Source organism: Hippopotamus amphibius, chromosome 9 (assembly GCF_030028045.1).
Source record: "Hippopotamus amphibius kiboko isolate mHipAmp2 chromosome 9, mHipAmp2.hap2, whole genome shotgun sequence".
Classification (NCBI taxonomy): domain Eukaryota; kingdom Metazoa; phylum Chordata; class Mammalia; order Artiodactyla; family Hippopotamidae; genus Hippopotamus; species Hippopotamus amphibius.
The window spans coordinates 41863556-41889727 of record NC_080194.1 but is presented as its reverse complement, the minus strand read 5'-3'; the positions used below and the strand labels follow the sequence as shown (position 1 = coordinate 41889727).

At 48.1% G+C, this 26172-nt stretch overlaps 2 protein-coding genes across 3 annotated transcripts in view; one reads left to right on the top strand and one right to left on the bottom strand.

Moving 5' to 3' along the window:
• XNDC1N (XRCC1 N-terminal domain containing 1, N-terminal like) overlaps window positions 1–22674 on the top strand; it is a 45712-nt gene extending 23038 nt beyond the window's left edge. The window contains exons 4-13 of one of the 2 annotated variants that reach the window (XM_057695605.1): window positions 412–576; window positions 1705–1879; window positions 4788–4988; window positions 5081–5243; window positions 6260–6352; window positions 15954–16146; window positions 16700–16827; window positions 16949–17027; window positions 21084–21213; window positions 22136–22674. In XM_057695605.1, the coding sequence (XP_057551588.1) occupies window positions 412–576; window positions 1705–1879; window positions 4788–4988; window positions 5081–5243; window positions 6260–6352; window positions 15954–16146; window positions 16700–16827; window positions 16949–17027; window positions 21084–21213; window positions 22136–22527 (1719 nt within the window). In that variant the 3' untranslated portion in view covers window positions 22528–22674. The remainder of the gene's footprint in view (window positions 1–411; window positions 577–1704; window positions 1880–4787; window positions 4989–5080; window positions 5244–6259; window positions 6353–15953; window positions 16147–16699; window positions 16828–16948; window positions 17028–21083; window positions 21214–22135) is intronic. The other variant, XM_057695604.1, reaches the window with a different exon arrangement.
• A 472-nt stretch (window positions 22675–23146) lies between these two features.
• On the bottom strand, window positions 23147–25979 carry LOC130861383 (ecto-ADP-ribosyltransferase 5-like). Its single transcript, XM_057750217.1, has 4 exons — window positions 25907–25979; window positions 24213–24942; window positions 23582–23614; window positions 23147–23493 (listed from the first exon to the last, which is right to left on the bottom strand). Exons 1-4 carry the CDS (start codon window positions 25961–25963, stop codon window positions 23390–23392), a joined length of 924 nt encoding a protein of 307 aa, XP_057606200.1. The 5' UTR covers window positions 25964–25979; the 3' UTR covers window positions 23147–23389.
• Window positions 25980–26172: the final 193 nt, after the last annotated feature.

The window sequence follows — 26172 nt, the reverse complement described above, 5'->3', positions numbered from 1 at the left end:
GGCTCCCATGACACCAAACCCCACGTTCCCTGCTCCTCCCCTCCTCAAGACCATGCAGGCTGGTGGCCCACATCTCTAAGAAGACAAAGAACCCTGAGGGTTCTGGAAGTAGGTACCCAGTTGCACCCACCACTGCCTGACTGAGATTCAAGCATGCGGGTTCTGGAGAGTACAGGAAAATCTTTGAGTTCAACTTCTCCTTCATAGACTAGGAAACCAAGTTCCAAAGAGGGGTGGGGTCTGCCAAAGGTCACATGGCAAGTGGGTTGCCTCTCTTCTGAGCTGGCTGGCCCAGGGACAAAAGAAACATGGTTCAATCTCTATGGCAGGGAAGTCAGTGCACCCAACTGGCTCCCCTTCCTCCTCCCTGGCTGGTGGCCACCCCCTCTGCTCACGCCCATCTCTGCTTAGTTTGTAGCACACCCCATCTGCCAGCAAGTCCTGTCCTCCATCTGGTGTGGGAACCTGGCTGGCTGGCGTGGGAGCACCACCATCTGGAAGCTCTTGGTCACCTTCCTCATCTTCCTCACCATGCCCTTCCTCTGCCTTGGCTACTGGCTGGCGCCCAAGTCCCGGGTACTGACGGTAGAAGTAATGATAACTGTCACTTGTCGAGCACTGGTTTTATGTCAGGCCCTGGGCTGGGCACTTTAGGAATGTTCCCATTAGGTGATTTGAGGTGGTCCTGGAAGGTAGGCGTCGCACCTGGATTTTAGAGTGGAGACACAAAGAACAGAAATGCTCTTCTGTCTGCAGGAAACAGCAGAGTCAGGATTGAGACGGAGGTTTCTCTGCCTCCGAAGCCTGAGTCCTACATACAGCCCTCAGCTCTCCTAAAGAGACACCCACCCCAACCGACAAACTCTTTGGGAGCCCCCATGGACCCAGATATTTCTATTCCTTCACTCAACAAATATTTCCTTGAGACCCTACTATGAGCCAGGCATCGTGCCTGGCACTGGGGATGTAATAAAGAGCAAGCCAGGTACCTGTAAGCCAAGTGAGGAACAGCGTGAGCCGTGCTCCAGGAAGCAGGAACAGCATGTCCATCCAACGGCCCAGGGAGGGAGAATGAAAAGTATGAGACACACTGAAAGGCACACTGTGCAGCTAGAGCGTAAGTGCAAGGGTCCGGGTCCCACAGCCCCTTAGGCATGATGGGAGCCACTGAAGGACTGTAAAGAGGTGAGAGATCCTGTTAGTTTTGTGTTTGAGGAAGCTCTCTCTCCTAGTGGTGTGAAGGATGGATTGGGGGAGGGGCGACAGTTAGGGAGACTCAGAGTGTGTGAGAGAGAGGATGCAGAGATGCGTTTAAGCATCCTGGTCTGGGTGGCTGGGATGTTTTCCAAGATGGGGATACAGGAGGAAGAGAAGGAACAAGTTTGGGATCGGAGATGATGCATTTATTTCTTAACATGGTTGAGACTGAAGAGCCTGTGGGACCCCCCAGGGAAAGGTACTTTACCTCTGTGATCCTGTTCCTTAGCTAAAAAATGGGAATAATGATACCCACCTCATACGGTTGTGAAGGAAAAAATAGATATGAAGGGGGAAAGCCTGATATAGAGTACATTCTTGACAAATGTCTGAATACATGAGTGAAGGAAAGGAGACGTGTGGGGGCTGAGCATCCCAGAAGTTCTCCAGGGAGGGGAGATATGTAAGCAGGACTCTGAGAGCCCTGCTCTCCTTCCTTCCCCCCAGCTGGGCCACCTGCTGAAGATTCCAGTGCTAAAGTTCCTGCTGCACTCGGCCTCCTATCTGTGGTTCCTCATCTTCCTGCTGGGAGAGTCCCTGGTCATGGAGACGCAGCTGAGTACCTTCCAAGGCCGCAGCCAGAGCGTCTGGGAGACTTCACTACACATGGTTTGGGTTGCAGGTACATGTGTGGGGCTTCTTATTTGTGGCAGATCTTCTTGGGGGCCCCCTCACTTTTCTTCATAGTAAGCACCCCCACAGAGGGGGACTGCCCCTGGAGATGCTCCCTGAACATAAAACCAGACCCCTCCAACCTCTAGTCCACCAAGGGTTTCCCCTACACCTCTAATCAGGGGACCTAGCCCTGTGATAGATGCCCTGAGAAAGGATCCCATTCTTCCCTGACCCTGGCATCAGTCACTACCTATTCTGGATAGTCACATCCTCTCACAAATAAGACACTGGTCCATGATGTCGGGTGGAAGACTACCTTGGTGTAATGGTAGCCAGTAAGTACACCACCAGGCAATCTGTCCTGAAGTTCATGGAACAGAAAGGCTCACAGACCAAACTAAGATGCTTGAATCATACAGTTTATTAAACCCATAAGTGGTGTACTTATGATGGTGTTGTTACGAGGACCAGAGTTGAGGTTTGAGCAGAGGATACAACAGCCAGAAGCTGCCTGGCCCCAACACTTGAGCTGTGGGAGAAACACGGGCGCAAGTATATCTGACCACAGCTGTAGCTCACTACTCATCCTGGCGAGCAGCTATGACTTTTCTTTGCAATTTTTGGGCAGAGGACATGGGAGGCCAGAATGGGTATCACCAGTGGGTAGCGGATTTAAAATCTGATGAATCCTAAGGGCTTCATCTGCCTCATGTATATTCAGTGTATCAATAATATTTAGTGTCTACCCTAAATACTCTACATATGTTCGCACACATATGCTGTACTTGCTTTATTTGTCCAACATGTCACCTGGATAACTGACTTATATGTGCTCAGTGTATAAGTTTCATCCATTCCATTGGTGTTCTTTTATTCTATAGCAGAATCAAGTATTCTCAAACAATTCAGCAAATGCAGTTGACGATAATGAGCTCTACCGAGCATTTGGCTGGTCAGCTCAGCAGCTGGACTGGGGGCCTCTTCCTCATCTGTCTTCCCTTTACTTACCTCTAGCTTAGTTAGCAAACTGCCAAGCCACCAGTAGACTGTCTGCTACTCCACCCTGTACCAAGCCAGTCAGTGAGGCCCGAAAGGAAATTTGGCCAAAAAACTCCGGGGGAAGAAAACAATAGCGGGGTCCAAGAGGAAAAGTTTCTCATCCAATTATTTAGTAAACACTATTGACATGTATTGGGTAGAGATGAAACCAATACAGTGCCTGCCCATGGGGAAAGAAGTCTTAGGAAAGAACACTCCTCGTTTCTTCATGCAGTAAACACTTGCTGCTGCCCTACTGTGAGCGACGTCCTGAGAACACACAGATAAATTAAATAGGGTTCCATCCACCCATTAAACATACATCACTGAGCCTCCATCCCACTCTCACAAGGCGGTCTGCTGCCATGGGAACAGATCCAGTTCCCACCACGCCCTGCTCTGCTTGTCTCCAGGCCTGCGCACATTCTCTTTCCCCCACAGCCCTCTCCCCTGCCACGCCAGCCCCTTCACTCCTCCGTCAGGTCTCAGCTCAAATGTCACTTTCTGGGAGAAGTGAAGCTTTCCCTGGTCCCCAGATCAGAATGAAGATCTGTTCCTAAACACTCCCACAGCAGCCTCTGTTCCCCTGCTCTCCTCCACCTTAGCATTTACCATGCTGGGATGTAACGACTTGGCCACGTGCCCCGCTCCCTCACTAGATTATGAACCCGGGGAGGCCAGGGACTGCGTTTGTCCTGTTCACCAAAGGATCCCACTGGCACATGGTAGGAGCTTAATCAGTGTTTATTCACTAGTAACTACTGCGGCCTGTACGGGACACTGGGGACAAGGAGGTGAATCGGCTGTGGTCCCTGCCCTTGAGGGGTTCAAAGTTCAGGGGAGGGGAGGCGGACAGACCCAGGAAGAGATATCCTGCAGTGCCCCACAGCGATGGTATCACGGAGAGCTGTGAGAACTCACTCCCCCTGGTTAGGGAAGGCTTCACAGAGGAGGTAAGATTTGTCTTGGGCCACAAAGGTGAGCCTGACTTCAAAAGGGTTGGAAGGGCTTTCTAGGTGGACGGAACCATGAGTGATAAAGCACGTGCTTGTGTCTAGGGAACGGAGAAAGGTAGGTCATGGCAGGGTCACCTGGCTCATGGGGTCCAGCTCCCAAGACCCTCCATCCCCAGGTCTGGCACTGGGCCCCGGGCTGGTATTGAGCAGGTTGATAAATCAATATTCCTTTTTTTTTTAATAAATAAACTTTATTTATTTATTTATTTATTTATTTATCTATCTATTGGCTGCTTGGGTCTTCGTTGCTGTGCACGGGCTTTCTCTAGTTGCAGTGAGGAGGGCTACTCTTTGTTGCAGTACATGGGTTTCTCATTGTGGTGGCTTCTCTTGTTGCAGAACACAGGCTCTAGAGCGCAGGCTCACTAGTTGTGGCGCACGGGCTTAGTTGCTCTGCGGCATGTGGGATCTTCCTGGACCAGGGATCAAACCCGTGTCCCCTGCATTGGCAGGCGGATTCTTAACCACTGCGCCACCAGGGAAGCCCCAAATCAATATTCTTTAAATAGTTGTCCAGTATTTATTTGGTGGAGGGCAGGGAGAAACAGATTTCAGTCATTCCCTCCCCATAACCAGCCTCTCCAGGTGTGACTCACTTGTTGAGTTTCTCAGCCGACTGGAATCACTGCGCGGGCTTCGCGGCAGCTGAGTCTGCAGCAGCCAGGGGTCCTTTTAACTTTCACGTAAGATCTCTGCCCTTAAGCAGATTAGATGTCCACATTTTACCCATCGCGTGCCTGTGATATTTGAGTGCCCCCACCCCCTGCATAGTATCCCCCCACTGACCACACCCGCAACCCAACTCTGACCTGGATGGAGGAGGTGCCTCAACCCGTCCTGGCGCCCAACCACCTCCTTCAGGCTTCCTGTGGTTTGAGTGTAAGGAAGTGTGGATCGAGGGCCTGCGCAGTTACCTCCTGGACTGGTGGAACTTCCTGGACATGGTCATCCTGTCCCTGTACCTGGCGGCCTTCGCACTGCGCCTCCTCCTGGCGGGGCTTGCCCACGTGCACTGCCGAGATGCCCCGGACGGGGCCGCCTGCCACTACTTCAGCTCGGCGGGTGAGTGGCCCCCAGCTCAGCCCTGAATCCCCCAGACCCCTCTCTTCCTTGGCACTCGGCCTCAGCACCCCCACCCCGTTCCACCTGCACAGAGCGGAGAGAGTGGCGCGTGGAGGACCCCCAGTTTCTGGCTGAGGTGCTCTTTGCTGTCACCAGCATGCTCAGCTTCACCCGCCTGGCCTACATCCTGCCGGCCCACGAGTCGCTGGGCACCCTGCAGATTTCCATTGGCAGGATGATCGACGACATGCTCCGGTGCGTAACGCCCCTGCTCGGAGCAGCCTCCCCTCCGATGGACCCCACCTGACCTCCTTGTGAAGTCCCGCAGCTCTAGGTAGCCCAGGGATTCTTATCCTGGCTTCCTTTCCCAGGCTCCAGAGACCTCAGAACCCTGAAACTATAGGCAAATTTGGGGATGTAAATGTAAAGGTACATTTCTCTGCAGAGAGGGTCTAAAACTTTCAACTAATTCTCAAAGAGGCCCATGACTCCAAAGATCAGGAACCACTGAGAGCAGAAAGAGCCCTTGGCTGGCATTCCAGTCCTGTTGCTGTCTCCGTGGCCCTCTCTGGGGCTCACTTTTCCCGTCTTTGTGGTAAGGCGCTGGACTCAGGGGTCCCTTTGGATGGTTCCCACTGTACAACTGCTCTTGAAATTCATGGAATTATCTGGTCTTCCTGGTAATTATCATCTAATCATTTACAGCCTACCTGGGCATTCACCCTAAACAGAGCCCTTAGTTAGTGCCTGCTTCCCTAGGAAAATCCTGCCTGAGGCGGGATGGGAGTGAGTGCCCTTGATGGGAAAAGCCCTGGTTACATCTGTGAACATCTTCAGGTCAGCTCAGCCTGGAGAACCTCCCATCCCACTCCTGAGACTCTCCTAGCCCTCCCTGTTGCAAGACAACTCAACTCACACGTGGCTTTAACTCTGCTGGTGATAAGTCCTGTCCAGTAGGACTCCATGACTCTCCCTCATCCCTGTACCACATCTCAGCTTCTCAGTCCCTCCCTGGGAACTTGGCCCATCCCCAGCTTTGACTGTTTCAACCCAGAACCCTTTATTCTGGAGGGAGAGCTTCTGCTTCAGTACCCTTTAAATCCCTTCTCATTTCCCACCCCCTTATTCTCTGTTCTTAATAATAACGAAACGGAATCCTTATCAAGTGGAGGCTGAGCCTAGGGGCTGTCACCCCCACCCCTCTCCCCAGAGCCTGACTTCTCCCAGGGTGGAGACCTGCTCTGACCCTTCCCCATCCCACCCCATGCCAGGTTCATGTTCATCCTCATGATCATCCTGACTGCCTTCCTCTGTGGCCTCAACAACATCTACGTGCCTTACCAGGAGACGGAGCGGCTGGGCAAGTACGCAGGGGTAGAGGCAGGACAGGCAGCTGGGAGTCTGGGACCATGAGCTAGGAGCTTAGCAATCACCTCTTCCTCATGATCAGATTCAAGTTAAGCAATTTTGGCAAGAACACAACCTAGTTGATGATGTGTATTTTCCATCGTTTCATACGATGTCAGTTTAGCCCATTGGCGAGGCCCACTGGTCTAGCAAACCTCTCCATTGAAAAGGTACTAGGGATACCCTTGTGATAACAAAGAGAGATGTTGAGACTGTGTGACTGACTAGGCCACCTCCTTGTAACTTTTCCCCGAGTGGCTTTACAATCCACAGATGATTTTTACCTGAATAACGGTGGCTTCAAGATGCTGATTTTCTGTTGCTATCATTCCTTCTACGTTTCTTAGCTGGCATTCTTCCATAAAGAAATGCTTTCTTCTCCCCTTTTTTCAAGTATCACTATAGTTTCAAAGATTTTTTAAAATATAATAATCCATTACAGTCATTGTTCTTTTTGATACTCAATTCTCCTTTAAATATGGCCAATAGCTAATTCTTTGTTCATTCACTCATTCATTGTTCATTCATTCATTCACTCACTTTTTTTCCCATATATATCACTTATATGTGGAATCTAAAAAAATGATACAAATGAACTTACTTACAAAACAAAAACAGACTCACAGACTTAGCAAACGAATTTACAGTTACCAAATGGGAAAGTGGGGGGAGAGATACATTAGAAGATTGGGATTAACATATACACACTACTGTATATAAAATAGATAATCAACAGTGACCTACTGTATAGCACAGGGAACTCCACTCAATATTCTCTAACCTATATGGGAAAAGAATCTGAAAAAAAATAGACATGTGTATAATTAAATCACTTTGCTGTACACCTGAAACTAACACAACATTGTAAATCAACTATACTCCAATATGAAATTTAAAAAAATTTTAAAGTATATGTATAACTGCTATTTATGAATTATGACTATTATTAATGTAATAGGCATACTCTATTATACTGTCTTACTAATGTTTGCCAAGATGATTGGGACTTTGTTCCTCTTAATAATTTGACTTTTTTTTTTTTGACAATTTTCCAAGTTTTATTTTTTAAGCTCTTTATTGGAATATAATTGCTTTACACTCTTGTACCAGCTTTTGAGGTACACCAAAGTGAATCAGCTGTATTTATACACATATCCCCATATCCCCTCCCTCCCACGACGCCTTCCCACCCTCCCTGTCTTGACCCTTTAAGGCATCACCCACCATCTAGTTGATCTCCCTTTGTTATATAGCAACTTCCCACTAGCTATCTATTTTACAGTTGGTAGTGTATACATGTCTATGCTACTCTCTCACTTCGTCCCAGCTTCCCCTTCACCCCCCGCCCCACCAACCCCATGTCCTCAGGTCCATTCTCTGCATCTGCATCCTTATTCTTGCCCTGTCACTAGGTTCATCAGTACCACTTTTTTTTTTTTTTTTTAGATTCCATATATATGAGTTAGCATACAGTATTTGTTTTTCTCTTTCTGGCTTACTTCACTCTTTATGACAGACTCTAGGTCTATCCACCTCATTACATATAGCTCCATTTCATTCCTTTTTATGGCTGACTAATATTGTATATATGTGCCACATCTGCTTTAACCATTCATCTGTTGATGGGCATGTAGGTTGCTTCCATGTCCTGGCTATTGTAAATAGTGCTGCAATGAACATTATGATACATGTTTCTTTTGGGATTATGGTTTTCTTTGGGTATATGCCCAGGAGTGGGATTACTGGATCATATGGTAGTTCTATTTTTAGTTTTTTAAGGAACCTCCAGACTGTTTTCCACAGTGGCTGTACCAACTTACATTCCCACCAACAGTGCAGGAGAGTTCCCTTTTCTCCACACCCTCCCCAACATTTATTGTTTCCAGATTTTGTGATGATGGCCATTCTGAATGGTGTGTGGTGATACCTCATTGTGGCTTTGACTTGCATTTCTCTGATGAGTAGTGATTTTGAGCATCTTTTCATGTGTTTGTTGGCCATCTGTATGTCTTCTTTGGAGAAATGTCTATTTAGATCTTCCGCCCATTTGTGGATTGGGTTATTTGCTTTTTTGGTATTAAGCTGCATGAGCTGCTTGTATATTTTGGAGATTAATCCTTTGTCCGTTGCTTCGTTGGCAAGTATTTTCTCCCATTCTGAGGGTTGCCTTCTTGTCTTGTTTATGGTTTCTTTTGCTGTGCAAAAGCTTTTAAGTTTCATTAGGTCCCATTTGCTTATTCTTGATTTTATTTCTATTATTCTCGGAGGTGGGTCAAAAAGGATCTTGCTTTGATGTATGTCCAAGAGTGTTCTGCCTATGTTTTCCTCTAGGAGTCTTATAGTGTCTGGCCTTACATGTAGGTCTTTAATCTATTTTGAGTTTGCTTTTGTGTATGGTGTTAGGAAGTGTTCTAATTTCATTCTTTTACATGTTGCTGTCCAATTTCCCCAGCACCACCTATTGAAGAGGCTCTCTTTTTTCCATTGTATATTTTTGCCTCCTTTGTCAAAGATAAGCTGCCCATATGTGCTTGGGTTTACCTCTGAGTTCTCTATTCTGTTCCATTGATCTTCCTTTCTATTTTTGTGCCAGTACCATACTGTCTTGATCACTGTGGCCTTGTAGTAAAGTTTGAAGTCAGGAAGCCTAATTCCACCAACTCCATCTTTCCTTCTCAAGATTGCTTTGGCTACTTGGGGTCTTTTGCATTTCCATACAAATCGTAAGATTTCTTGTTCTAGTTCTGTGAAAAATGCTGTTGGTAATTTGATAGGGATTGCATTGAATCTGTAAATTGTTTTGGGTAGAATAGTCATTTTCACAATGTCGATTCTTCCAATCCAAGAACATGGTATGTCCCTCCATCTGTTTGTATCCTCTTTCATTTCTTTCATCAGTTTCTTATAGTTTTCTGCATACAGGTCTTTTGCCTCCTTAGGCAGATTTATTCCTAGGTATTTTATTCTTTTTGTTGCAATGGTAAATGGGAGAGTTTCCTTAATTTCTCTTTCTGCTTTTTCGTTGTTAGTGTATAGGAATGCAAGAGACTTCTGCGCATTAATTTTGTATCCTGCTACTTTACTAAATTCATCGATTAGTGCTAGCAGTTTTCTAGTAGAATCTTTAGGGTTTTCTATGTGTAATATCATGTCATCTGCAAAGAGTGACAATTTCACTTCTTCTTTTCCAATTTGGATTCCTTTTCTTTCATTCACTTCTCTGATTGCTGTGGCTAAAACTTCCAAAACTATGGTGAGAGTGGACACCCTTGTCTTGTTCCTGTTCTTATAGGGAATGCTTTCAGTTTTTCACCATTTAGAACGATGTTGGCTGTTGGTTTGTCATACATGGCTTTTATGATGTTGAGGTAATTTCCTTCTATGCCCATTTTCTGGAGAGTTTTTATCATAAATGGATGTTGAATTTTGTCAAAAGCTTTTTCTGTCTCTGTTGAGATTATCAAATGGTTTTTATCCTTCAGTTTATTGATATGATGTATCACATTGATTGATTTTCATATATTGAAGAATCCTTGAATTTCATGGATGAACCCCAATTGATCGTGGTGTATGATCTTTTTAATGTGCTGTTGGATTCTGTTAGCTAGTATTTTGTTGAGGATTTTTGCATCTATATTCATCAGTGATATTGGCCTGTAATTTTCTTTTTTTGTGACATCTTTGCCTGGTTTTGGTATCAGGGTGATAGTGGCCTCGTAGAGTGAGTTTGGGAGTGTTCCTCCTTCTGCTACATTTTGGAAGAGTTTGAGAAGGATAGGTGTTAGCTCTTCTCTAAATGTTTGATAGAATTCTCCTGTGAAGCCATCTGGCCCTGGGCTTTTGTTTGTTGGGAGATTTTTAATCACAGTCTCAATTTCCATACTTGTGATTGGTCTATTCATATTTTCTATTTCTTCCTGGTTCAGTCTTGGAAGATTGTACTTTTCTAAGAAGGTATCCATTTCTTGCAGGTTATCCAATTTATTGGCATATAGTTGCTTGTAGTAGTCTCTCATGATCTTTTGTATTTCTGTGGTGTCCGTTATTACTTCTCCTTTTTCATTTCTAATTCTGTTGATTTGTGTCTTCTCCCTTTTTTTCCTGATGAGTCTAGCTAATGGTTTATCAATTTTGTTTATCTTCTCAAAGACCCAGCTTTTAGTTTCATTGATCTTTGCTATTGTTTCCTTCATTTCTTTTTCCTTTATTTCTGATCTGATCATTATGATTTCTTTCCTTCTGCTCACTTTGGGGTTTATTTGGTCTTCTTTCTCTAATTGTTTTAGGTGTAAGGTTAGGTTGTTTATTCAATATTTTTCTTGTTTCTTGAGGTAGGACTGTATTGCTATAAACTTCCCTCTTAGAGCTGCTGTTGCTGCGTCCCATAGGTTTGGGTTGTGTGTTTTCATTGTCATGTGCTTCTAGGTGTTTTTTGATTTCCTCTTTGATTTCTTTAGTGATTTCTTGGTTGTTTAATAGCGTATTGTTTAGCCTCCCTGTTTTTGTACTTTTTATAGTTTTTTTCCTGTAATTGACATCTAGTCTCATGGTGTTGTGGTCGGAGAAGATGCTTGATACGATTTCAACTTTCTTGAATTTACCAAGGCTTGATTTGTGACCCAGAGTGATCTATCCTGGAAATTGTTCCGTGTGCACTTGAGAAGAAAGTGTATTCTGTAGTTTTTGGATGGAATGTCCTATAAATATCAATTAAGTCGAGATGGTCTAATGTCTCATTTAAAACTTGTGTTTCCTTATTTATTTTCTACTTGGATGATCTGTCCATTGATGTAAGTGGGGTGTTAAAGTCTCCTGCTATTATCGTGTTACTGTCCATGTCCCCTTTTATGGCTGTTAGCATTTGCCTTATGTATTGAGGTGCTGCTATTTTGTGTGCATAGATATTTACAATTTGTTATATGTTCTTCTTGGATGGATCCCTTGATCATTATGGAGTGTCCTTCCTTGTCTCCTGTAATAGTCTTTACTTTAAAGTCTAATTTGTCTGATATGAGTATTGCTACTCCAGCTTTCTTCTGACTTCCATTTGCATTGAATATCTTTTTTCCATCCCTTTACTTTCAGTCTATATGTGTCCCTTGGTCTAAAGTGGGTTTCTTGTAGGGAGCATATAGAAGGGTCTTGTTTTTGTATCCGTCCAGCCAGTCTGTGTCTTTTGGTTGGAGCATTTAATCCATTTACATTTAAGGTGATTATTGACATGTGTGTTCCTATTACCATTTTCTTAATTGTTGTGGGTTTGTTTTTGTAGGTCTTTTCCTTCTCTTGTGTTTCCTACTTAGAAAAGTTCCTTAAGTAATTGTTGTAAGTCTGGTTTGGTGGTGCTGAATTCTCTTAACTTTTGCTTGTCTGGAAAGCTTTTGATTTCTCCATTGAATCTGAATAACATTCTTGTTGGGTAGAGTATTCTTGGCTGTAGGTTTTTCTCTCTCAGGTCTTTCACTATATCCTGCTTCTCCCTTCTGGCCTGCCAAGTTTCTGCAGAAAGATCAGCTGTTATCCTTATGGGTTTTCCCTTATATGTTATTTGTTGCTTTTCTCTTGCTGCTTTTAATATTTTTTCTTTGTGTTTAATTTTCATTAGTTTGATTAATATGTGCCTTGGTGTATTTCTCCTTGGGTTTATTCTGTATGGGACTCTCTGCACTTCTTGGACTTGATTAATTATTTCCTTTCCCATGTTGGAGAAGCTTTCCACTATAACCTCTTCAAATATTTTCTCAGACGCTTTCTTTGTTTCTTCTTCTTCTGGGATGCCTATGATTTGAATGTTGGTGCACTTAATGTTGTCACCAAGGTCTCTGAGACTGTCTTCCATTCTTTTTATTCTTTTTTCTCTTTCCTGCTCTGTGGCAGTTATTTTCCCCATTCTATCACTTATTTGTTCTTCTGCCTCAGTTATTCTGCTGTTTACACCATCTAGAGTTTTTTTAATTTTGGTTATTTTGTTGTCCATTACTGTTTGTTTGCTCTTTAGTTCTTCTGAGTCCATATTAATTGTTTCTTGTACTTTATTTTGTTATCGAGATTTTGGATCATCTTTACTATCATTACTCTGAATTCTTTTTCAGGCAGTTTTCCTATTTCCTCTTCTTTTATTTGGTCTTGTGGGGTTTTTTTCTGCTCCTTTGCCTGCATGGTGTTTCTTTGTTTTCTCATTTTGTCTAATTTATAGGATTTGCTGTCTCCTTTCCCTATGCTGCCTAGTAGTAATTCCTCTTGTTTCTGCCCTCTGCCCCCTGTGGTGGGGTTGTCCAGTGTCTTGAATAGGCTTCCTGGTGGGGGGCTCTGGTGTCTGCTTTCCAGTGTGTGGCTCTGTGTCTTTTCTCTCTGAGGAGCCAGGCCGTGTCAGGAGGTGTGTTTTAGGGTATCTGTGAGGTTAATATGGCTTTAGGTAGTTTGTGTGCTGATGTGTGGGTTTGTGTTCCTGTCTTGTTTGTAGTTTGGTGTGAGGTGTCCAGCACTGGCAGTTGCAGACAGTCGGACGAATCCAGGTCTTAGACTCTGATACAGGGCTCTGTGAGAGTACTCTGCAGTTAATTTTCCTTGGGTCTGAGGACTTCCTAGTAGTCTAGCATCCTGGATTCAGTGCTCCCTCCCCAGAGCCTCCTACTTGACTTCTGATGGAGTAGTCCAGACTTCAGAGGTTGCTTGTCCCAGCAATAAAGGGGTTTAAAGAAGACTGTCCAAGCCCCAGACTAATGGCAGAGTGTTGAGTCAAAGAAATACTAAATCAAGGAAACACATACATCTATAAGACTCACAAATACTGAATCCCGTAGAACATAAGGCACTAGAAAGACCTGACAGAAGAACCCCAGTATGCAATCAGACAATCAAAGAGAAAACTAACAGAAATTCAAAACCAAAACAAACAAACAAGCAAAAACAAAAAACACTAGACACACAAACACAAATCCAGGGAGATTTTGAAAGCTAGGATCAAATATAATAAAGAGCAAGAGTACCACCAAACAGACTGAAGATTCTCAGAACGAAATCAGACAATTCTACTTAGAACTAAGATAAAGATAAAACCTAATAATTAAAACCAAGGCAGTGTGTCATCTGGAGAATAAAGCAAGGAAACAGAGCAGACTGATAATATTGCTTATAAGTATATTAAGATAAAATAAACTAAAAAAGGATAGAAGACAGGGCAACAGAAGAGCGTAGTGTGACTGAAAATATGAAAAGAAAAAGAAAAGAGAGAAAAAAATAGAAATGTATAAAAGATAGAGAAGGAAAGAAGGTAGGAGAGAGAAAGTTAGCACTATAAAAAACTTAGCTAGAAATAGAAATATGTAAAAAAGTCTAAATATAAAAATAGAAGAAAAAAGAATGAAAGAATAAAAAAATATGTTATAATACATGTAGATCCCTTAGGACTAAGATTGTAATTAATTTAAAAAAAATAGAAAAAGCTACACTGACCCCAGAATGGACCAGATCAATAGAATTAATAATAATATTTCTGTTTCCTTGGGGTCTCAGCTGTAAGTGTCCTTCTACCCACCTTGGGCTTTTTGTGTTATTCTGTGACTAGCAGAGCTTCCTTTATTGTCCATCTGTAAGCGCCAGTGTGTGGGGCGGGAGAGGGTACAGTAGTGGCTCCTTCCCCTGGGAGTGACCATTCACTCACTTTTAAAATTCATTCACTTTGTTAGTCATTCATTCATTGCTCTTGAGTTCATACCCATTTACGACACTTTCTTTGTAGTAAGTACTATCCCTGGCACTGGAAGCACAGATAGACGTGAACCAGACCCAGTCTCCTGGAGAAGATAGCCATGTGCACAAATAAGCTCGGTTTGAGATGATGAGTGCTGTGAGGAAGGAAGGCTTACGCTGAGGGTAACCAGAGGGGAAAGCCCCTTCCTCTGTCTTGATGATCAGGGAAGACTTCATAGAAAAGGGAAATCTGAACTCCATCTACAAAGGCTGTCAACTTCAGAGAAGGTGCAGGGTGTTCTGGGCAGAAGGGGGCACGTACCAAAGCAAGGAGGTATGTCTGGAGAATAGTAAGACTTCCTCCGTGGTTGGCGCATGGAGGGGATTTTGAGAGAGGAGGCTGGAGAGGGTAGAGGGGCCAGGTCACAGAGCTCATGAAGGTCTTGCCAAAAGGCCTGGCTTTCCCAGCAGGCCAGGGAGCTCTGGGTAGCCTCCCAAGCAACTGTTCAATCATGAATTCTTCATGAGTACAACTACATGATGGTTTTATTAATGATGCTGAAGGACTCATGGTTGGGCCCGTGGATGTTGGTCAAGGCTTTCTGATGGTTCCAAAGTAGAGAGGCTTTATTCAGACCCATTGTCTTACCATGAATCCTTGTTCACGTCCTGGCTTCAGGATGTTGAGAAACTCTGCTGACACAGTTTAAACCATGAATCTTAGTGCCAGGGACAGGAACTATTCCTTCCAGCCTGCTTCATGGGTCCTGGTGGGATCAGTCACTCCCAGTAGCACAGGCAGGCTGGGCCCTCCTGCTCATTCGTGGGTGACAGCTAATTAAGTCAAAAGTATTTTTGCTAAAAACCTCTGGTAAGTTATCTGGTCGGCATTTAGACTGAGAGTAATTAGGAGCATTTAAAGTTTGACAGGCAGAAGTACAGCACATCAGATCAGCATTTAGAAAGAACACCTTGAATGCAGTGTGGAGGATGGGAGGACGAGAGAGGGACTGGGGCCAGAGACCCACTGTGGAGACTGTCGCAGTCACCTAGGCCTGAACTGGAGCAGCACGGGTGGCTGCTGTGGTCCAACCACCATCCTCTCTCACCCAGACCATGACGCCAGCTTCTTGACTGGTCTCCATGCCCCCACTCTCTCGTCTGCTTTTCCTCCATTCTACTCACAGTGGCCAACATGATCTTTTCGAATGTAATTCAGGTGTCACGCCTCTGCTAGAACCCCTCATGGCTTCCTAAGGCTCCTAGGCCATGGCGGGGATCTTTGTTTTTATCTCACAGGGCCCTGCATGACCCGGTTGGTCCCTAATTCGCTCTCACAAGCCTCTCTCTCGTGTGCTCTCTGAGACGAGCTACGCTGGCCGTCTCTCAGTTCTTCAAATGCCCCAGGCTCCCCTACCTTGGGCGCACTTCCCATCTCCCTCCCTTTCCTCTGGTTGATCCCCACAAGCTTCAGAGCTCCGCTTGAATGCTTTTCAAGGAAGTTTTCCCCAACTCCCAGACTAGACCATAACATCTTGAGTTGCTTCTTCACAGCACTTGCCGCAATTTAGGAATATCAGTATAGTTAGTGTCCGTCTCACCCCCCATCCCTGCCCAAGAACCTAAGGTCCTTGAAGGCAGGGACTGTGCTTGGCTTGTTCACGGTTGTATCCTGAGCACCTGTTCCTGGCACTGCTATGTACTCAGTAAACATTGGCTAGAGCTCAGGAATGGCCAGGGGTCCAAAGGGTGTCGTGGAAGCAGAGCCCCTTTGACTGGGTCCTGAGGGTGAGGAGGAGTGGGTCTGTGGGGCCCTCGGGCTCATCTCCCACCCCTCACATCCCACTCCTGGGCCCGCCGTGCCAGTTTCAACGAGACCTTCCAGTTTCTGTTCTGGACCATGTTTGGCATGGAGGAGCGCGGCGTGGTCGACATGCCTCAGTTTCCCGTGCCGGAGTTTGTGGGCCGGGCCCTCTACGGCCTCTTTACCATCGTCATGGTCATCGTGCTGCTGAACATGCTCATCGCCATGATCACCAACTCCTTCCAGAAGATCGAGGTGTGTGCACTGAGGCTGGCTCAGGCCAGCGGGGAGAAGAGAGAAAGGGGTGGAGGGGAACAGGATGCAAGGGGTCGAGGCATTCGGGTTCCTGCTCTGCCTCCACTACCGCCTTGTTTTGTGGCTGGGGACAAGTTCTCCTCCTTTTTCCCCTCTAGGCTTCGTTTCCCTCATCTGTAGACTGAGGGTCTTAATGGTGTTATTATTTTCTCCAGACCCAAGCCTAGGGCCCTTTCCACCTTATGGCTGGGCGGAAGGGTGTGTTATGGAAGCGTACAGGTGGGAACATGAGAAGGGAAATGGAAGGAGACGGGGCGGGGGGGGGGGGTTGGGGTTTGTGGCTGGAGAACAAGCTAGCAGGAATTGCATGTCAGAAGGATGAAAGGTGACGGGGAGGAAGAGGGGAAGTGTGGCTGATAGGTGGGGATGGAGGTAAGAATGGGGAGAAGAGAAGGAGAGACATGAGGACCGGGGGGAAATGGGGCAGACTGAGTGGGCAGGAGGGAGAGGCACTGAAGCGGTCCTTGCAGAGCCGCTGCCTCCTGGCCTCCAGGACGCTGCTGACGTGGAGTGGAAGTTCGCGCGCTCCAAGCTCTACCTGTGCTACTTCCGCGAGGGCCTGACGCTGCCCGCGCCCTTCAACATCCTGCCCTCCCCCAAGGCGATCTTCTTCCTCCTCAGGTGATGGCCTCAGAGCTCTCACTCCCAACCCCCTGCACTCAGCACCCCCATCCCAGTTCCCGCCCCATTTGCCCAGACCCTGTCCTCTGAGTAACCCCTTCCCACCATCTCAATTTCTCAGGAGAATTTTCCTCTTCGTGTGCCGTTGCTGCTCCTGCTGCAAAACCAAGAAGCCAGACTATCCCCCAGTCCCCACCTTTGTGAGTATCTCCTCTGCTTGTTGTGGGTCTTCCTCACATCTGACCTTCAGCTGTACTGTCTATGTCATCTGTTTGTCTGAACACCCCTGGCTTGTCTGTCTTTCCAAGTATGTTCCCCAGAAAGCCTGCTCGCAATTCGTACTGTCTCACATGGCTTGCCTTTCCTGCTTCCTGGCTCTGGCCATTTCCTAAACTTCCCATCCTGTAGCACCCAGCTTAAACAGAAGTTCATGCCACCCTCCTCCCAAGCCACCAATACCCCATAATCTCCAGGTAAAACTTTTTGCCTTAAACTGAGTCAAGTTATCATTGAACTTTTTTCAAAGTAACATGTTAAAAAGTCAAGGGAAAAAGGCCCCACGAACTGGGAAATGAGAAGGTGACTGAGGCCTGGGAGAGGAGGGAAAGCTTCCAAGGGACTAACTTACCTCTCATTATCTGCTCCCTAACTCAGTCTGCCTTGGCATGGGACCCCCTCCTAATACAGAGAGCATTATTGCCAGGTCTATAGGGGGTCCTGTCTGTTCCCCTTAAAACATGATACCTAAGGGTCTCCCTAAGTCAGGGCCTCCAGGTCAGCTCTGGGGGGCCACAGGCCAACTCTGAAGCTCTAAGGCCCCTGGATCTCCAGGTGAGGAAGGCCTTCCCTTAACTGACTAGTCAATAGTTTGTTTGACAAACACTTACCAAAGCACACCTATACTGGAAATAAAGATATGCAGAATGGTGGTCCTTTGAGATGCTGACAGTCTAGAGAAGCAGAAGGAAACGGACTGTAACTGTGCACGATGACAAGCCTATGACAGAAAGAAGCACAGGGGGCTGTTGGAGCACAGAGGAGAGGCCCCAGACCCAGACTCAGGAATCAGGGAGCTTCCCAGAGATCTTGAGGGCAGAGTAGAATCCCGAAGGATAAACAGGAGGCTGATGGGCAGGTATGGTGGAGAAGGCAGTTCTAGCCATAGGAAACAGCATGTGCAAAAGCCTGGAGAAAATGTGATGCTTACAAGCAACTAAATGCCCAGAGTTCCCGGTTCCCACCATGTCCCGGCTCCAGGCTATGCTGCATGGTACCTCTTACACCCTCATGGAGCTCAAACTCTACATTCTGGACTTATCACCCTTTTCCCCTGGCCACTTCCTGGCCCTGTCCCGGCTGCCGGGTGATGCATATCTGCAGACCCCATGTCAGGGCCGCTTCCCTCTCGGGTGAAAGGCGGCTACTTCACCTGATGTTGTGTTCAGGTCTCTGGGCCTGTGCCCAGTCCTGAATGGGCAGCGTCACTGAGTCCTGACAGACCCCACCTTACTAGGCAGCTGGGGGTCTCCCCGACCCTCCCCTGAAGCCCCACGGAGGTCCCACCCCTTCCTCCAGTTGCCCCCCACCTCACTAGCCTGCTCTTTGGTGACCCAGTCAGGTGTCTCCTCCCACCTACCTGCACCTTAGGAAATGGCTTTTCCAAAGTTCTTATTCCTTATTGTATACAAAAAATATGCTTTATATTCTCTGCACTGAAAGGACCCGTCATTCTCTCTTGTGTTTCTGCTGTCCCATCCCTGTCAATACTGTCTCTCCTTTTAAAATATTTAATAAAATGCCTTGCTTTTTTACATTATGAAAATAAACAGGCTAGGGACTTCTCTGGAGGTCCGATGGTTAAGACTCTGTGCTTCCACTGTAGGGGGGCGTGGGGTCCATCCCTGGTTAGGGAACTAAGATCCCGCAGGCTGCGTGGTATGGCCAAAAACTAGTAGGAAAAAAAAGTAAATAGGCTAACCATAAAGTATTTAGAGAGAGAAATAAATATAGATAAATAAAAATAACCATTTCCTAAGCATTTAGAGAGCCCCCACTCCATGCCAGGGAAGTACCAGCCTGGGAAGTAGGCATTATCACCATTTCCACTTTAAATCTGGAAACATTCCGCCTTAAGAAGTTGAGTAGCGAGGAAGAATCAAGATGGCGGAGTAGGAGGACGTGCGCTCACTCCCTCTTGCAAGAGCACCGGAATTACAACTAACTGCTGAACAATCATCGACAGAAAGACACTGGAACTCACCAAAAAAAAACACCCCACATCCAGAGACAAAGGAGAAGCTGCAATGAGACGGTAGGAGGGGCGCAATCGTGTTACAATCAAATCCCATAAATGCTGGGTAGGTGACTCATAAGCTGGAGAACAGTTATACTGCAGAAGTCCTGAGGGTTCTGAGCCCCACATCAGGCTTTCTAACCTGGCGGTCCAGCAATGGGAGGAGGAATCCCCAGAGAATCAGACTTTGAAAGCCAGGGGGATTTGATTGCAGGACCTCCACAGGACTGGGGGAAACAGAGACTCCACTCTTGGAGGGCACACATAAAAGTGTGCTCATCAGGACCCAGGGGGAAGGAGCAGTGACCCTATAGGAGACTGAACCAGACCTACCTGCTGGTGTTGGAGGGTTGCCTGCAGAGGTGGGGGGCAGCTGTGGCTCACCAAGGAGACAGGGGCACGGGCGGCAGGGGTTCTGAGAAGTGCTCATTGGCGTGAGCCCTTCCAGAGTCCACCATTAGCCCCACCAAAGAGCCTGTAAGCTCCAGTGCTGGGTTGCCTCAGGCCAAATGACCAGCAGGGTGGGAACACAGCCCCACCCATTGGCAGACAAGCAGGTTAAAGTGTCACTGAGCTCCACCCACCAAATCAGATTAAAGTTTTACTGAGCTCTGCCCACCCAGCCCAACCCACCATCAGTCCCTCTCATGAGAAAGCATGCAGGAGCCTCCTAGACTCCTCCACAAGAGGGCAGACAGCAGTATCAAGCAGGATCAGCAGTATTTCATCTTGTGGAACTGAAAATCACAGCCACAGAAAGACATAGAAAATGAAAAGGCAAAAGACTTTATACCAGATGAAGGGACAAGATAAAACCCCAGAAAAACAACTAAATGAAGAGTAGATAGGCACTCTTCCGGAAAAAGAATTCAGAATAATGATGGTGAAGATGATCCACGACTTTGAAAAAAGACTGGATGCAAAGATCGAAAAGTTGCAAGAAAAGTTTACCAAAGACCAAGAAGAATTAAAGAACAAACGAACAGAGATATGCAACACAATAACTGAAATGAAAAATACACTAGAAGGGACCAATAGCAGATTAACTGAGGCAGAAGGGCAAATAAGTGAGCTGGAAGACAGAATGATGATAATCACTGATGCAGAAAAGAATAAAGAAAAAAGAATGAAAAGAACTGAAGACAGCCTAAGAGACCTCTGGGACAACGTTAAACACACCAACATTCGCATTATAGGGGTCCCAGAAGGAGAAGAGAGAGAGAAAGGACCTGAGAAAATACTGGAAGAGATTACAGTTGAAAACTTCCCTAATGTGGGAAAGGAAATAGCTACCCAAGTAAACTTATTGTGGTAATCAAAAAAAAAAAAAAGAAGAAGAAGTTGAGTAGCTTGCTTGAGGCACACAGGGAAGCAGTGACCAAGCTGGGATTTGGAACTGTCTTCCAAGTCCAGCACTTTGCCTACTTCACCTATGCTCTGTCTCTCCCATTATCGTCCCCATATGCTCAACTTGTCCTCCTGGTACTGTCCTGAGACCTAAAACTGGACCCAGAACCAATCATTCTAATTTGCATGATGATTTCCATCTCATTTGCATGAGCTGGTCCATGCAGATGCCTCCCCACATCCCCTAAGTCTCCCCTCTGCAGAACATGAAGGACAGGGTTAACCTGCACTAACTCAACTTAGGAAAACCAAGGTTGGGTTGGTGGCAGGAGAGAGCTCAACTCTGCAGGCTCAGCAGTTCTCTCTGCCCATTCTCCGCTGCTCCCCCTAACCCTCACCCACCTCCCCCCCTGGTTCTCTTGCACTCAGCCATTCCACAACTTCTGGCCTCCATCCAGACTATCTTCCAGGACTGCACGAGGGTCTAGATGGGTTGCTTTCAGGGATAGAAAAGTCTGCACAGACTTTGCCTCCATCTTTATTGCCTGGGGGAGGATGCAGTGACTAGAGAAAAGCTGGAGGTGAAGACTCTCACCCTCCTGTCTTCCCATCCCAGGCCAATCCTGGGGCAGGGGCAGGACCTGGGGAGGGAAAGCGTGGATCCTACCGACTTCGTGTCATCAAGGCCCTGGTACAGCGCTACATAGAGACTGCCCAGCGGGAGTTTGAGGAGACCCGTCGGAAAGGTTAGTTACTCCCCTCCAAGGCTTCCCCATTCCTGTCCCTTGCTCAGCCGCAACGCCCAGGCTCACACCCCTCATCTAGCCTCATCCCACATCCAGTTCTCTATGTGGCCCCCTACGACACACCCCTGGAAGCCACAATCTGCACAGACAGTGTGGGCCCTTGCACACAATTACCCCCGTACCTGTTCAGACATTTATTCCACTCACTTCACTTAATCCTTCATTCCGCCTTCATTCATGTGGTCATTTACTCTCTCATTCAATCCCTTGCCCATGCACTCATTCACTTCACTCATCGTTCATTCATCCACTCCTTCAACCAGGGTTCATTGCTATGTCCCCTTTGTTCCTAGCAGGGACACATGGAAGCTTTCAGTCTGGTGCGGAGGAGAAACCATCTCACTAGGCAGAAAGTGCTTAGAAAAAGAGACACAAATGTAGTGGGAGCCCAGAGGAGAGACAGAGTCTATCATTTTGAGAGGCTCGTGGGAAGGTAGAAGGATAGAGTAGCAGAAGCTGGAGAAAGAGGAGGTGGAATCAGAACTGGGCCCTGAGGGTGGGTACGAGCTAGACAGGTGTCGATGGGGAAGAAGGCAGATGCGGTGGATGTACGAATCTCTACCCGTTGGAAAATTTCCCATCCTTATGACTCCCGAGCCCTCCTCTGGTCCGTAAGGCTTTCCTCCTTGGTGTCTCCCAAGCTCATCACCACCCCAGCCCTGCTGACTCATCTGCCCCGACTCGGCCTGCCCACCGGACCCAGAGCCCATGAGCCAGTCCCTCACTTTCTCCAGTTCTCCTGCCTTAGGACAACCCGGCATAAACGTCCCTCAGGGTTGTGTTGAGGGTAGAAGTGGTCCAGGGGGGGCTCATCTTCTGAGAGACCTCCCCATCACTACTTCCACTCCCACCCCACCCCCAGACCTGGGCAACAGACTGACAGAGCTGACCAAGACGGTATCTCGACTGCACAGTGATGTAGCCGGTGTGCAGCGGACTCTGGTGGAGGGAGGGCAGTGTCGGCCACCGGACGGTGCCAGCATTCTCAGTCGCTACATCACTCGGGTGCGCAACAGCTTCCAGAACCTAGGTCCCCCCATCCCTGAGACCCCGGAGCTGACAGTGCCAGGGATTGTGGAGACCCAGGTGTCTTCAGAAACCTGGCTTCAGGACACTGGAGGAGCTAGGACTCCAGCATCTGGAGAGTCTGGCCTCTCCTCCCCAGCTCATGTGTTAGTGCACAGGGAGCAAGAATCAGAGGGGGCTGGAGACCTGCCCCAGGAGGAAGATCTGGGAACCAAGGAGGGGTCCTGATACAGTGGGAGGGTCCCTTCTTCTGTTGCTGAGTAGAGCAGCCTAGGCAGGTGAGGGTGGGGGTCACGTAGTAGGAGCCTGTGCTGCTTTCCTTGCCTCAATAAAGCCTCTGTTCTGGATGTCAGATGCCTCCAGAGTGTGTGAGAATATCTGTCTCTCGATGTCTTGATACCGTCCAACCCCCACATGAACCCTGGTGGGAGGAGGGCGGAGAGAAATGGCTTGCTCTAGGGGCCCAAATGTCTTGGGCTTAGGATCCTACTTTGAGTTCCTTCGGATCTTTGGTGGAAAGCGTTCTGGACTGGGAGGCAGGGGTCCTGGTTTCAACACTGCCTCTCTGACCTCCAGCAAGGTGCTTCCTTCCCTGGCGCTGCATTCCTCATCTGACAAATGGCCGAGGAAGCCATCTGTCCCCTTCCTGCTTTCAGGATGGAACCTCTGTTAAAGCATCTGGGTTTGCAGGTTATGGGCTGTGACAAGAGTCTGCACTTGGGAACCATGTCTAAAAGTGATCAAGAAGTCATTCTTTTTAGTTCCTCAGTCCCTGAGTCCCATAAGGCCAGAGCAGGGCAGGTGGTCTAGTCTCATGGAAGAAAGCAATCATGAAATTTGATGTCAGCACACTGCAACACTGTTTAATCGAGTGGCCATCACAGCACTACCCTTGCTGGTCCCCGGGAGTCCCCACCACAAAGCAGAGCTCCCTCCACCCTACCATGGCCTCAGATCCTCCGACATCCTGGTTGGGGAGATGGCTACTAGGTCTGGGTCCGAAACCATGTTCTTCCTTCTCCAGGCTCTTCGAAGCCTCCCTTCTTCATGTGAAGGTTCCCAGGACTCCTACGAGGCAGGCACTGAACTTTCAGAGCCCAGCTCCTAAGAGCTGGAACCCCCAAGAGACCAAGAGCAGGGTCTTCCAGGAGATCAGAGAGAAGGCTCCCTTGTAGAATGAGTCGGCCTGCCCTCCTGCAGGAGAGAGAAGAAAAGGTGGTGAAGGGTCTGCAGGACCAGAGGGAGTCAAAGCAGTCGAGGGAGGGGCAGGAGGGTGACTCACTTGGCAAAGGTTCACAGCTCTGGCTCTTATTCTCTGCAACAGACAGCACAGTGAGGCCTTCATGCAGACACACCCTCACACCCCAGACTTCCCTTCCCACCAGGCCCTGGCACGGCCATTCCCCATCTCAATCCAGCTTTCCCTTCTGCTAAACACAAACTTCTGACTTCCCTTCTTCTTCCTCCTTCCAGGGAATCTTCCCAGATTGCCTTTCCATGCCTGCTCCCACTCTGGCCCATCACTCTGTCCCTGCCTCAGCACTTGGGAATAGCCCATGTGTGTCCCGTCAGCCCCGTTACGCCCAGGGCCTCCTGAGATCTGAAGCAACACTCCTGTCACTTTCCTCTGCATGTTGCCCTCCCTAGCCAGGTTCTTTTTGTCTCTTAGAAGAAGATACAGCAGAAAGAAGCTTTCAAGAACATTCATAGAATCATCTGAGAATATTCACAGATCCAGAAACTACTTAGAGGACCTCTCTGAGCTGGTGGAACCCGAGTCACAGAGAAAAATAACTCCAGCCACCTTCTAGCCCTCAACTTCCCCACTAATCCCGTGGGTCTCCTGAAGCCCCTGGGGACTGAAAGAAACCAGGGACATCCTGCCAGTCCTGCTTCCCTCATGCGTGGCTCACCACCCAGATAGGCGCAGTTAAAGTAGCTGCAGGTCTGATTTTTGCTGGAGAGAGTCACCAGGTGCCGGGTTCCATCCTGGGAGAAACTGGCGACCTCGAAGACTTCATACGGGGGGATCAGCACCTCAAACTCCTCAGGAAAGACAGACAGGCTATAGATCGGGACCCCAAAGCAAGTCCTTAGAGAGAAGAAGGTGGCATTACCAAATCTGCGGGCCACACTCTCATTCAGGGAGCTGGAGGCAAACTGGCCCAAGCGGACAGAGTCCCGCAGCCCCTTGGGTTCAAAGGGAGTGTCTTTCACGCCTCGGAACACCACCTGCCCAGGTTCCCTACTGCATTTTCCACTGCCCCGCAGCAGCTGCAGGGCCCGGGTCAGGTAGAAATGCAGGGCCTTGAAGGGGAAGTGCTGCATGTAGGACTCCCTGGAGTCACCGCCTGTCTGCACAGCCTGGTTCAGCTTCTTGTACAACGTTTTGGATGAGTTGGTGTAGACCATGATGGCAGTTCCGTGCTGCGTTTTGAAGCCAGGAGGCAGGCTGGGCCCTGGAGGCCTTTGCTCCCAGGCCTTCTGGGCTGTCTCCCAGGACTCCCGCAGCAGGGAGTTTTTGGCCTTCTCCTCCTCTAGCAGATGGACTGCCTCCTCCTCCATCTCCTTTGAGCAGCCCACATAGGCATCATCAAAGGTGTTTGGAGCCAGGTCCAGGGTCTGGATGGTAACAGTCTGGGCCTGTGGCGGTAAGGAAGAGAGCAGCCACACAGGAAAACGTATAAGTTCAGGGTACTGGACAGAGGTCCTGGTGGCAGATCAGTTCAGAAACACCGAATCTCATTTCTATGCCCAAATATCTGGGGTGTGAAATTTGACAAGAGCTCAAGGGCTGAAATAACAGGCACTGGAATCAGACATGGTTCAAATCCTGGCTTCACCACCTACTGGCTGTGAGATCTTGGGTAAGTCTCTTAACTTTTCTGGGCCTCAGGTTCCCTATACACTGAGGATACTTCCAACCTCACAGGGCTATTGTAAGGATAGCATATAGATTCTTACTTGTGTACTAAGAGGGGTCACTTATCATTAGAGAGGTTCCTGCACTTGGTGGGACGTGGGGCTGAATGACTTGCAAGCACCATTCTGGCTCCAAGACTCAGTATGCAGATGACATACACATGTACGGCCAGTCTCCGATACCTGACCCCATCTCCATCCTCAGACTCTTTCCCTCTCACGCAGGCGCTCAGATACCACACCAAGTCACTGTCAGCTCTGAGACTCTGAGTCCCCTCCTGCTCTAGAAGCCCCCCATCCTCAAAGCTGGGGGTGGGGGTTGGGAGGAGGGCAAGCCCTGGTCTGGGAGAGGCTGCAGGAGGGCAGTACACAGGTAACCCAAGCTGGTTTCCCAGGGCTGGGCCTGGGGTGGGACATGGGAAGTGAGAGGGGCAAGTTGGAGGCAGTCCCTAGGGAGGGTGGAATGCAGGAAGGAGGATCACAGCAGGACCAGTGGGTGGAGGTGGGATTCTGGGAGCTGGATGGGGAATTTGGGGCTCCCTGCAGGGACAGAGGTTCCTGAGAGGAAGAGGATGAAGAGGAATGGCATCCTAGGGAAGAATCCCTGCGAAGGCTCTTTGAGGTGTCAGGCCCCGGGGCCATCCCAGCTCTTCCCTTTGTGGCAGCAGAGCTTTCCCCCAGTTACCTGCTGGGTGCGGAGGCCGAGGCCACAGAGGGCGATCAGCAGAGCCGCCAACATCATTCCTTGCCGAGACTTGGAGAGTGAGATCCAGATGAGGGTGGGACCAGCGACGGTAGAGTCTTGGCTTCGATGGGCGGGGGGACAGAGACTTGGAGACTTTCTTCTGTGGTGGAGGGGGTCCTAGATCCAGAACGTGCCCGGCGGGGCGTGGGCCTGGCCAAGAGCGGGCCTAAGGGAGTGGACGGGGCGGGGGGTTTAGGGTTTCCCGC